Source organism: Bidens hawaiensis, unplaced genomic scaffold (genome assembly GCF_021521415.1).
Source record: "Bidens hawaiensis isolate Kalapana, Puna unplaced genomic scaffold, B.hawaiensis_p1.1 tig00004414_1, whole genome shotgun sequence".
Classification (NCBI taxonomy): Eukaryota; Viridiplantae; Streptophyta; class Magnoliopsida; order Asterales; family Asteraceae; genus Bidens; species Bidens hawaiensis.
In genome coordinates this window covers 857,293-870,501 of record NW_027491266.1, presented here as the reverse complement: position 1 = coordinate 870,501, position 13,209 = coordinate 857,293, and the positions used below count along the sequence as shown (strand labels likewise).

The window sequence follows — 13,209 nt, the reverse complement described above, 5'->3', positions numbered from 1 at the left end:
TCAAGCTTCAAGACCTCGTTGACCATAAATTTCTCTTAGTTCCAACCCTCGTTTGGGTAAGTTGTCTTCTTCAATATTGTAGGATTTTATCTCTTTTACAAATGCCATCAATCAATTCATATGATTGATGAGATTTACCGTGTCAATTGGACTCCGACCCGTTTAAGGGCAAAATAGCTACAAGATTGACTATTCGATTTCTCTATCTCCCGTTCCAAATTAGCTTTCGGGCCAAAGGACTCTTTTGTTTGTTTTGAAATTTTTAGTGTACTGACCAATGCCAGACTCCCAACTCTTTGTTTGGATTCTTGTTAGTACCAGCTCGCTTATTTGCTGAAAATCTCATAACCGGAGTTCTATACATCCATTTGGATTGATTCCAACCGCTATGTTCTCAGTTTTGACTCTATTTTTTATGTATAAGTTTGAGGTCTGTTTGGTCAGATAAATCATCGCGTGAACTTTACTCGTTTAATCATTCTCTCGGTTTACTCGCTTAATCATCGAGGTGAGTAATCACTCCCCTTTTTACTTATTTTAAATGTTTTGTGGACATATGCGTGTTACAGTATATATCTATTATCTAGTATTCAGAACCGTAACTGTTTAATCCTTGTGTGTATATCAGTTTATGCCTACTTTAATACATTTTGGAGAGGTCCAACATATTGTCAGACTATCATACGCCCGTCGTGTTAGCCGTCGTCTAGTTCATCTAGCATCGAGCTTACCGACAACATATTTACTTGCTCATTTGGTTAAATTGCTTATCTCACTGGAACTGTTTGCATTTTTCTTTATTTATTATATATTATTATTGTGGTAAATTAAACAGTTGTTTTACTCACTCAACATGTGTTGTTGACAAGCCTTTCTATTTTATATGCATATGCATATTATTGTTTGAACTAGTTGCAAGATTTGATGAAGATTTAGTAAAGAATTATGTTAGAAAGAGATATAATCAAGATTTAAATTTGTATTCATTTTTTTTCTAATGAGTTGTATTTTGTATTTGATTATTTAAATATTTAATTAAATTTAATAGATATTGTCACATTTGTTATTGCTTGATAGTATCTTGAGAGCTTTGGCAATCAGCTCACGCACCGACATTTCCGCAGTAGATTGGGGTGTGACAAGCCTTGTATACGACAAGGCTTCCATGACTAAAAGAAATGAAACGACAAAATTGGGTCTCCTTGTCTCATCCATTTAAAGCATTGAAACTCGAAAATAGGGGACCGTTTACTAAAACTGAAAACCTAGCCGACACAAAATTCCAAAAATCCAGTTGCACCAAACCGAAGGGAACCCCATTTTAGTCATAACTGATGACATGAGAATTTAGTTGAGAGAATTATTGAGATAAATTGTAATTTTAATAATTACTAAAATAATTAATTTTTAACCTTTTGATTATGGATGGAATGGGTAGGGACAACAAATTAATCGGATTGTATAAAATTTCAATTTTGATCGATTGTTATCAATTAGCGATTAATTAACGACTAATCAATCATTTATTAGCTAGCGATTAATCGACGTCTAGCTAGACGCGATTTTTTACAATCATTATTATCTTTTGACGTGTTTCAAATTTTTTTCTAATTATCAAACAAGCTACACCTATACTTAACTGAAGTGACGCAATCTAAGGTGTTATTTGTTTTTGAAGAGCTAAAATGTCTGCAGTCTGCGGACCACATCTGCGGACATCTGTAGCAGAAGAGGTGGACCAAATCTCTACAGTCTGCAAGAAGAAGACTGTTTTTTTTAACGTCTACAAACTGCTAAAATTATCCAACAACAATTAAAATTACATAAATCTAATATTTATACAAAATAATACAAATTGTCCTTAATTAAAAATAATAACATCAAAATACATCATCCAAGTTTAACACGTATGAGAATCATTAGACTCTTACAAGTCAATTAAAAAAAACCCTAATACCCTAATTGAATAAATCAATTAACAAAAACCTAAAAAAAAAAACTAATCAATTAACGTAACTAATTAACAATTACTAAACCTGGAGAAGGCGGGATGGTGACAGGGTGGTCGGTGACGGGATGGTGTGCAGCGAGGTTGGTGGTCGGTGACAGGGTGGTGTGAAGTAGGGTTGGTGGTTGGCGACGTGGTGTGTGGAGGCGACGGTGGAGGAGTGGAGGCGGCGCGGTGGAGGAGTGAAGGAGTGGAGGCGGCGGTGGAAGAGTGGATGCGGCGGCGGTGGAGTGGTGGCGGGGAGTGGAGAAGGAGAAGTTAGGGTTGGAGGAAGTATCTGATAAAGTAAAAAAGAAAGAAAAAAGGAGAAGATGTGAGAAGTGGTATGGACAATGCTTCTAGGAGAAGAGGACGCGCAGACGTTTTTAAATGAATTGTCTTCTTAAAAACAAACACACTGCAGAGCAACGTCTGCGTGTGGTCTGCGCGGCGCAGACAAAAGAGGTGGGGAAGTGCTTTTAATGAATAACAAACACCCTCTAAATGTTTATTATTTATTTATTAATACTTTCAAAACTTAGAGTGCAAGCTTTACATACTCTTGCATTGGTGTAGCACAGAGGAGTGAAAACTTACTATGTGTTCCTAAGTATCATTCAGGGGAAAAAAAGGAAAGAAAAAGATAGAAAAGAAAAAATCGGTTGTGTTTCTGAGTTTCATTTAAGGGTGGAAAGAGAAGGAAATAGGGAAATGTGTTCCAGAGTTTCATTAGTTTTACTTAACAGAGAAAAGGAAAGGAAATGAATGGAAAGAATGAGATGTTTGTGTTTCCAAGTTTCATTTAAGGAGCAAAAGGAAGGGAATGAAGAATATTCGTGTTCCAGAGTTTCATTTAAAGAAAGAAAAGAAAGAGTAGAAAAATAAAGAGTAAATTGGTGGGGTTTGGTTTCTTTCCAAATTGGAAAGAATAGGAAGGAAAGAAAGTTTGGGAGAGAGGAAAAAAGAGAGAAAAGAAAGGAAAGGAAAAGCATACACTTCCTTTTTTCCTTTCTCTCATTAACGTCTTGTTCGTGAGTTTTTTAAAGGAGAGAAAGGAAAGGAAAACTAAGGATAGTTAAAAAATGAGTGTTCTTGAGTTTTTTTTAGGATGGAAAGGAAAGGAGTAGGAGGAGTTAGGATGGATTAAATTAATGTATTTTCCCAATAAGTTATCCTCCCAACAATGGGATGATTACTAAGGATAAATATTTTTTAACATAGTTATCCTTTCCTTTTCTCTAATTTTCTTCAAACTCAAGAACACACCTAATTAAAAAAATTTCCTTCCATTCCCTTCCCTTTCTTATCATTCCCTCTCATTCCTTTTCTTTCCTTGATTAAAAAACTCAAGAACAAGGCGTAAGTAAACTCAAGAACACAACAAATGAAAGAAAGAATAGAGATTATAAGGAAAAGTAAGAGTAAAATGGAAGGTTTTATTTCCTTCCAATTAGAAGGAAATGCATGAAAGAAAGTTAGTGAAAAATGAAAATGAAATGAAAAGAAAGAGAAAGGAATTCCTTTTCTTTCTTTCGTTTAATGATATCGGGAACACAACGAAATTGGCACACTCTTCGCCTAGCGCAAGACATAGGTACTCGTTTTAATGGGAAAAATATTTAAATATACCAATTAGTGTTCATTTTTAGCCATGGCTTCCAAAAAAAACCTCCAAATGATCACTCAAGAACCGCCCGAGTGACGAAACACGTTTAAAACACTTCGACAGGACCAACGAAACTGTTTAAAACTCCGATGGAACATTAAATAGTCAGAACAAAGGTTGAGTAGTCTGCTTTCGTCGTGTGATCGTTTATCACCTTGTCGAATTTTTCTTTTTATTTTTGTTTACTAAAACAATTTATAATAAACTATTATTTTTTTATACGTTTTATATGTATCATAAATAGTATATAGATTTAATAAAGTTTAATTACTATTTATTATTATTATTGTTGTTTTTTATTATTTCGTTAAAAAAATTACAAGACCGTCTATTTTAATTTATATTTAGTTACAAAAACTAAATTATATTTCAGATCAAATTCAAAAGAGAGTATACTTTAGGTCACATAACTTAATTGTTATAAAAATGCAATTAGATTTATTAGGTTTTTACTTTGTAAATAAAAAACCTATTTCTATATAAATCAATTTGTTGTGTACTTAGGGGATATTCGGGAGAGCTATTAGAATTGTTTTTCTTTTTCTTTTTTTTTTGTTTATTTGCTTTTTAAAAAGTAAAAACAACTTTTAAAAAGCTCATTTTTGAATTTTTTGGAGGAGTTTTACCAAACACTTTTTACTTTTCAAAAAATAAATAGCAAATATATAAGTTTTAAAAGCTCACCCAAACACCCCCTTATAAATATCCTTGTTCAGCCCTTGTAAAATTATCAGTTCTCTAATCGGGGTTGAGATAATAGGCTTTACTACTTCTAATGATCGAATGTCCGGCTCCCCTAGGATTTTACCATAAAAGAAAGCATCTAGCCTACAAAATTCCAAATCCAACGTACCGTTTCCATGAATAAACTTCATATGAAGAGCCTGGTTCGAAAATCAACAACACTAATGTCTAACTCCAAAGTACATTATCATACCATACTTGATGAATGAAAGCCACCTCATTGGTCGATAGATGCTAGATCAAAGTTTGTTATAATTGGTGGTCTTGGAAATGGGCTTTAATCCCTAAGGATGGTAGGGGCGTGGCTAGAGGGATGAAGGATTTGTCAGCTTCATCTATCTGATTGGCTGATTCTTACTATCATTTTATTTTTGACAATGATTGTGTAACAACCCAAATAATAGTGTTTTATGTAGTGCAATATCCGCCACTGTTTGTAATATTCTTGAGTCTTACGTTTATTTAAAAGATATTTATTTAGTGCAATATCAAATATAACTAGTTTTATACCCGTCCGGTGGATAGAAAGTTTATGCTAAAATGACAAAACTATCTTTTTTTTTTTTTTTTTTTTTTGCATTATAAACCAAAACCAAAATAATATATGTTTAAGATATAAGCTTAACTCGTTTAACTTATTAGTAAAACATATAACTGACTTCGACATAAGTCTTGGAAATTAAAAGAGAGATTCCCATATTATAAAGGGAGAACCCATCAATTTTTCTTTCAAGTTCAATGTGGTTACAAGGAGCAACACTCCTTTTTATTAATACATCATTCTGAGTATTTGTTTTTATTGTTGTTTGGATGTGGGATTAAGAATAAAGATAAGGACACAACCAACACAACCAACATGTCACTTTTAAGTCACTAAACAGTAGTAACATGTATTTGAGTTGTTGGCAATGCCTACAGTACTTGATGATTATATGAGCTCACAACAAATCATATATTAAACACAAATTAGCTAGAAAATAACATTACATATGTCTCCTAGCCAGTATATAAAGGAGATGATGGATCTGAGGCAAATACAACTATAGAAATTGTTGGCTTGGCATAAAACAAAACTTTTGCACAAATAGATGAACTGCATATAACAAAGGATTTGATGTTAGTCTGGTGAAGGAATAGTAAAATCATAATATTTGAATAATGAAAGCATTAACACACTTGTAAAGGAGACGACTTGCATTTATCTATATGATCATAATTCATAACTACCTATAGGCTATAGATAACCAAGAGATTCATATGAGCAAACACAATAAAACCTATTAATTGTATTCATTTAAGCAAACATATATAGTTATGAAGTTTTAACCTTTCTTACCAAACTTTTAGTTTGAGCAGGTTGTGTAGATCTAGAAACACTTTTTGAAATACGGAATTCGTAACCAGACCTCGACCATAAGTTGAAATTTCCAAGCTTTAACTTAAAACCCAAAAAATTGTGAGAGAAAACAGAATACCCAACATTTGGCACAACATGCAGTTAAGTAACATCTAAAAATTGTAAATTTTAAATGGATTGTAAATGGTTGGGTGACCTATAAACACTTTTGGTTCATATATGAAAAACTGTGTATAAGAAACTGGTGTGTCAAAATATGACAAAAAGGTACGTTTTTTAATCACATTAGTTGTTAAAACAACATGATTTTAAGAGGTTGTATGCCTTAAAAATACGATCGATGGAAGCTTTCGAACAGTTTGACCCGGTTCCTTTTGAGCTAATATTGTTGCTTCTACCCGTTTAAACCACTGGAAATATGAAAAATAAAAATAAAAACAAAAACGAATCAACCTATTTATAAGTTGTGTTGATATTGCATCTTTAAAAGAAAGTTGGCTGGTGCAAGAAATTAAGATGATAACAAATACTTAAAAGTGCAAGATACTAATGCTAAAACTTTAGCTGAGACCTGAGATGTATGCTTTTCCTCTTGACCATCACAATTTATTAGCACAATATCCTTGAGGTTCACTCCCATCCTAACATATAAAGTTTAAATGTTGAATTCTTTAAAACAAAGCATATCAAGATGTATAAATATAATCTATAAACACAAATGGTAAAATGATGATAAGATGTTCATCACTAAAGTAGACAGTCGAGAGAGTTTAATAATCATGATTCACATAGTTAAGACCATTTAGGTTGAAGTATCAGCAATCAACCTATACAATTTGTAAAAGACTATTGTGATCACCATCATCATTAGTGATTTTCTTTTTAAATAATTTGAACTGGCTGTTTTTTTTAAGAAATTTTGACGCAGCCAAATGATGATTATAAAAAAATGACCCGCTTTGACCCAAAGTCATTTTTACGTGAGTCCGTTTTGACCCAAATTCAGTTTGACCCAAACTCATTATGACCAGTCACCCATCCTGTACTGACCAGCCCAGTTTGCCGGCCTTACGTTAGACCCATTTGACATAATGTATTTTGTCATTCCGATATAATCCACAGCACTAAATAGATACTTATGGACTCGCACCCATATTTCCATACCTTCATAAAATATGCATGCACCTGGGTGTAATCTTTACCGCATCAACTTAACTACTTGCAACAGTTACTGAGACCTGCAAAAGTGGCTACGGAGCGTGCAATCTTAATTGCTTCAGCTTCACTGCTTGCACCAGTTATTGTGACCTGCAAAACTGGCTTCTACTAATACAAAACATGTCTCAACATAATAAGAATGATATGTTTCAAACCCGTTGAAGAAATTATAGGAGATTGACATCAGCTAAATTGACACCCATAATGCACCAACTTGTACCTTTCTGCATGGTGATTAGTATAAAAACACAATTATGAAGTCAAAAGAACAAATAACATAAACACATTTTAAAGAAATTGGAAAATGTCACCTCCTTGAGAACAGAACGAACATTTCCCACAGACTCTTTCCAGCTCCACTGGTCCCGAAAAAAAAAACAATGTGATTCAGAAAAAGAATAGACTTTTAAAGTTAATACAAATCAACTAACATGATAATGATAGACTGATTTACACCATCTGCAAGTACATCATGAATATTATACAAGGAGTTAAAAGGCAGCAAGAATTTAAGTATCAAAATAAATATGGTGATCGAGTAATATACCTGATTGGTTGAAAGGAATCTCCGATCGTCTATTTCTTGCCAAATCCAACCATAACTGAGCAATCTTTACGAACAACAAAAAAATTAGTAAAGGACTTGTATAAAGTATTGAAACTGTGAGTGGGGATACTACGGTAAATGAACAAATCAAAAGGCTTGATTAATTACCTGTAAGAAGACAACCCAAATCGTTCCATCAATTAATCATCCCCGTCAGCTTGGTTCGGGTAACATCAGCGAGGGTGGTGGTGGTTTCGAGCAATCGATAATGAAGTTAATGAAAGGAAAACCATGAATTAACACTTCTCGATTTGATCAGATAGGTTAAGAGAAAGCATCCATTTGAATCATAATTAGGTGTTATTCGCCGTTCACCTCCTCTGTCGATTTATTTACATAAACAAAAAAGAAGGAAAATCAAGAAGTACAGTGAAGCTAAAACGATGAAATATAATTAACCAAATCCTCTAGAGACTTGAGTGATGATCCACCTTTATTGAACGAGATGTTCACCTCCTCCTTCAAAAGTTTGATTGGATCACGTATCCTTTCACCTTCGTCGCTCGACATTACTTTCTTCACAGCTCTCTCGATTCCTTCCCTTTCAAGACCATCCTCCAACAAAACGCCGATCTTCTAAACATCACTCACATATCTTGCAACCAGCGGCTGCCCGACATCAACAGGCGAACAAATCATAGGTACTCCGTTGCAGATGCTCTCCAATGTTGAGTTCCATCCATTATGAGTCCAAAAACACCCTGTCGCCTCATGTGCCAGCACCTCCTTTTGTGGACACCATTTCACTATGCGTCCCCTGTCACCCACTTCTGCTAGGAACTTTTCAGGCAAGGATTCGAGCCATTCCGAACCTTCAACCACCCCTGGCCGAACCACCCACAAGAAAGGAAAACCAATGTTTGCCAACCCATACGCCACTTCTTGAAATTCATGCTTGCTTATTCTCGCAACGCTCCCGAAACTTATATATATAACAGACTTGGAGGCTTGAGCATCTAGCCATGAGAAGAAAGATCGATCTTGTTCAAATACAGTGCCGCCAGTAGTCGATGATGGCAGATACTTTTGAAGTGGACCTAAAGTGAACCTTGGAATAGAAAATCGGTGGCTAAGGGTTTCTGATATAGCCTCTTCGGGTTCTTTAAAGGAATTCCAAATGATTCCTGGTGACGCCTTTATTTGTTCAGTAACTTTGCTTAGAAATCTTCTCATACCATTTGGGTTCTTTGCGGTCTTTACAACATCTTTCACTTTCAAAAACGGTCTTTAGAAATAGCATGCATGTATTAAACCATAATTTATAATTTTAAACCTTCTTTTATGATATAGAATAACAGTATACCTTTAACTGAGAGGTTGAAGTAACCCCTTTCGTAAAACATAGAGAAATCATGATAAACAAGAAGGACAATAATATTGCAAGCCCATGTCACCACTCGAGGGACCTTCAAGGAGTCCACGACCTTTTGTGTGAAGTAGTATTCAGCATCTGTGATTAAACACGCCACGGGTGGCTCATTTGGTTCAGCCAACACCCCAGCCAGGCAATCCGCAAATGAATTTGCACAGTTTTCATTAAGGTAAGTAATGAAAAAGCTAGGGTCTGGTTTCTCTGGCATGTGCTTTCCGATCTCAGAAAACCCGTCGGCAATGGGCTTGAAAGTTAAGTGAGGATAGTTAGAATGATTGGGAGAGTTTGTTTCAGCGTGTATGATTTATTATTTTAAAACCTTGGGTATGAAGTATGTTTGCTAGCTGAAGCATGGGACCAAGATGACCTTGGACGGGTAGGGGAAACAAGATTATTCTCCGACAAGTTATCGCAGGTCGTGTTGATTCGACACTGGTTTCTCCCCCTTCATGATTCTTCATGTTTGGAAACTGAAAAGATTTCAAGTTGTGCAAGATAAAAATATATGGGAGGTCTGACTTGGGTAACCTCGACAGAAAATGAGTTCAAACTACTTCAAAATGTTTTTTGTGGTTTTTAACGGTTTGGTGGTAAGTAGTTAGTGATTTAGGTGTCGACCATAAAGGTCCGGAAGATATTAGGCCAATACCAAAAGAAAACGAACGAACGAGGCAAGTTCGTGTTTGTTTATTTAAATATAACCGAAAAAACTATTGAATATGACCATATTTATATATATATATATATATGATTGATTTCTTTTGAGAACCGCTTTGAGCTTTAAGAACTCGAAAGAACTCAACGTAATAATTTTTGTTTTTGAATTTTTTTTACACATGTGTAATACGTAAGTGTAAGTAATGAACAAAAAATTACAGTATTTTTTTACACACCGAATCGACTTATTACACATGTGTAACTAACATTTAAACTTGTGTAATCATCAAAAATATTTATTCTCTCTTCTGATTCATTTTTTAATTAAATTTAATCTCAACCACGTATTTCATACCATTTAATTAAATGTGTGGTCCATAATTGAGTTCTCACAGTTCTTACAACTTATTAAGTTTTCAAAATACCTCTCCCCTATATATATATATATATATATATATATATATATCACACACGAACGAGGTTTTCTTGTTTGTATATGTGTGTAAAATAAATAGTGTCTTCATCATCGCCCGTTAATAATATACAAGAACGGTTCATGAATGTAAATGAACATGAAAAATAAAAAAAAAAGTTAAATAAAACACTAACACAAATGAACGTAGATGAACAAACATAACTTAGCAAACACCAATTAAAAGTAACCGATAATATCAATTGATGAGCTTAAAAAGGTTAATAGAGTTAATTGCATGAGCGGTCTAGATAGTATGCTTTTTGTAACATTAATGATCCTTAGCATGGATGGACTACGTTGAGTTTTCAGATAAATTTTAAAAGGAGCAAAATACCCGCTCCCACTGTTATTATTATTTTTGGACGATGCAATGACGATGATGATTGTTGGGATTTTGTATATTGTTTAAAACTTTAATTATAAAGTACAACTTCAGAAAACCATTTTAGTACAAATCCTACCAATGATTCATATGAAAGAAACTTAAAAACTATAAGAACCAACCATTTGAGGTTTGAGAAGCTATAACCTTAGAAGAGAAGTAGTAGTTTTTTGATAAAGCTGAATGGTCCACAAAGAAAGTATCCACACCAGGTAATTAGCTCCAACAAGACGCTAGCCTCTAAACCGAGTTTTGTCAAGATCAAATGCGTACAATGACGAATATTCTTCAAGAGATTTATGATGAGATAGATGAACTAACAACACTCAAGAACAATTTAATGCTACACCGAAGTTACTATCAGCTAGTAAGTATGAAGCATCGAATAAGTGTATGTGTGATATATTATATCCAAGTTCAAAACATGGCTTCTTATATAGTGCACCTACTTTTTTCTAATTGATTTTTAGTATTAAAAAGAATAATCTCCAATGATCTTAATCCATAAAAAGACTAAAGAACCAATGAGATCACTCTATCCCACCAACCCATTTATTTACACGTCCCTACACTTTTTTTAAATCCAAACCCACCAACATAGAGTGTCGTACGGTGTAGTGATTACATATCATCACTACCAATAATGATAATTCATATATCAAACTCGAATCTATTAAAATAGTGAAACTATAGCAAATGAAGAAATCAAAGAAAGTCACAGAGAGATGGGGAGCCCACACCATCTTTCACCTTAAATGCAAAGAAATTTGGGAGCCCATACCATCTTAAAAGTTAAAACCCTCTCCCACACCCCCAAGCAAACCCACAAGCCGCAAAAATGTGATCAACGGTCTCCTCGCTATCATCACAAAAAACAAAAACATTACTATCGGTGTTTATATTCCTTCTACTTAGGGCCGCCTTAGTAGGAAGACGATCCAATAAGGCTCTCCAAATAATAATATTACACTTATTCGGAATCCGTTTATACCACTCTAGGGCCAACTCGATATTATTTAAGCGATTCCCAGCCAGCCACCCTCTAAGAGCTGCAACTGAAAAGGAGCCCCCTAGGTTACCGTCCCAACTCCACGAATCCGATGACCAGCTCTTGCAAATGTTTCAGTTCAGAAAACGAGGCTGAATTTTTCTTCCAAGACCACATCAACAAAAACACATAACCCTCCATCTTTAATTTATCATTCACCACACATCTTTTATCAAGGTCAAAAGTAAAAAAGATATGGAAATCTATCCTTTGAACAACCACCCGAAACCCACCGGTCTAACCAAAATCGCAACGATGACTGTATTCCACAAAAAAATTATAAGATCATTAAAAGATAGGTTGTTCACCTTCAACTTGTTGCATTCCTATATTATATTCAACCAACTCTAGGCATGCCACACTTCACAGAATAAACCTCCCATTTCTACTAGAATTATGTATGACATCTACAATTCTCTTCCACATCGAGTTCATTTTTGTCTTATAACACCAAACCCATTTAGAAATTAAAACTCTGTTAATATCAAACAAACTCGACAAACCCAAATTAAACCACCGTTTTATTTACGAGTAACGACATTCCAGGAGACCCAATGGAGCTTTCGAATATCTTCATTACCTCCCAATAAGAAATTCTTCGTCAGCGCTTCCAAATCATGAAACCCCGAGCAGAGAAAGAAAATAATCAAAATGTGCTCATGTTCAGGAAATTAAACCTCGACCATTATCCTAACAACATAGCGTCATCAGCAAAAAGAAGGTGATTAATAACCAACTCGCCATTAGGAAAACGAATCTTGTCAAAAGCACCAGTACACGCCACTTTCCAAAATAACCCGGATAATGCTTCCATAACAAACAAAAACAAGAACGGCGATGACGGATCGCCCTGGCGAATACCTTTCTCGTATTTCTTGTAACCAAATTCAAATGTCGGATACCCATTGATCAAAATCGAAGTTCTAGCCGAGCATATAATTCCCCGAACCCATCTACACCAATTTGAAGGGAACACCATCTGAGACATCACATCAATTAAAAAATACCAACTCACGTTATCATACGCTTTGGAGAAATCTTTTTGGAATAGAAATCACTCATTGCCGACCTTCATATCCCATGAAAGAATCTCATTAAGCACAAGAGGGACATCCAGAATAAATCTCCCATTCAAGAAAGCAAATTGAATCTGTGAAGTAACTTTACACATCACCATATTTAACCTATTCACCAATATCTTCGAAATCACTTTACTAATCACTCCGATAAGGTCAATTAGACAATAATCACCAAGAGAAATAGGATCCTTAATTTTTGGTATCAACATAATAAAAGAGGACCCGACACCCCTGTTAAAAGTGCCATTTCAATAAAACGTTGCATTACATCTTCAAATTCACCTGCAAAACAACTCCAAAAACGATTAATAAACCGAAAATTGAAGTCGTTCGGTCCCGGTGTGTCACACCCCGACTAGGTAGTTGCGGAAGCGTAATACGGGAATGTAACAGATAACACTGGTATCAACAACATTTTTTATAAGGAAATTCATAACTAATTTACATCATAATACATGGGTTGGTACTAAGTTTACAAACTAGATGTGAAAAAACACATAACCGGTTTACGAGCTTCTTATACAGTATTACATCTGCGTCTATTCACAGCTATTCAACTTTCTTCCTAACACCAAGCATGTAAGCAAATCATTCCACTTTTGCTTTACCTGAAAAGC

The 13,209-nt window shown here is 34.7% G+C and overlaps 1 protein-coding gene and 1 pseudogene across 2 annotated transcripts; both read right to left on the bottom strand.

Moving 5' to 3' along the window:
• Nucleotides 1-7,954: 7,954 nt before the first annotated feature.
• Nucleotides 7,955-10,781, bottom strand: LOC143626557 (UDP-glycosyltransferase 76G1-like; annotated as a pseudogene). Its single transcript, XR_013152438.1, has 3 exons — nucleotides 10,613-10,781; nucleotides 8,876-9,421; nucleotides 7,955-8,804 (listed from the first exon to the last, which is right to left on the bottom strand). The product of XR_013152438.1 is annotated as a UDP-glycosyltransferase 76G1-like (transcript).
• A 1,417-nt stretch (nucleotides 10,782-12,198) lies between these two features.
• LOC143626550 (putative mitochondrial protein AtMg01250) lies at nucleotides 12,199-12,690 on the bottom strand. Its single transcript, XM_077096610.1, has 2 exons — nucleotides 12,583-12,690; nucleotides 12,199-12,492 (listed from the first exon to the last, which is right to left on the bottom strand). The coding sequence occupies exons 1-2, from the start codon at nucleotides 12,688-12,690 to the stop codon at nucleotides 12,199-12,201; spliced, it is 402 nt and encodes a 133-aa protein (XP_076952725.1).
• Nucleotides 12,691-13,209: the final 519 nt, after the last annotated feature.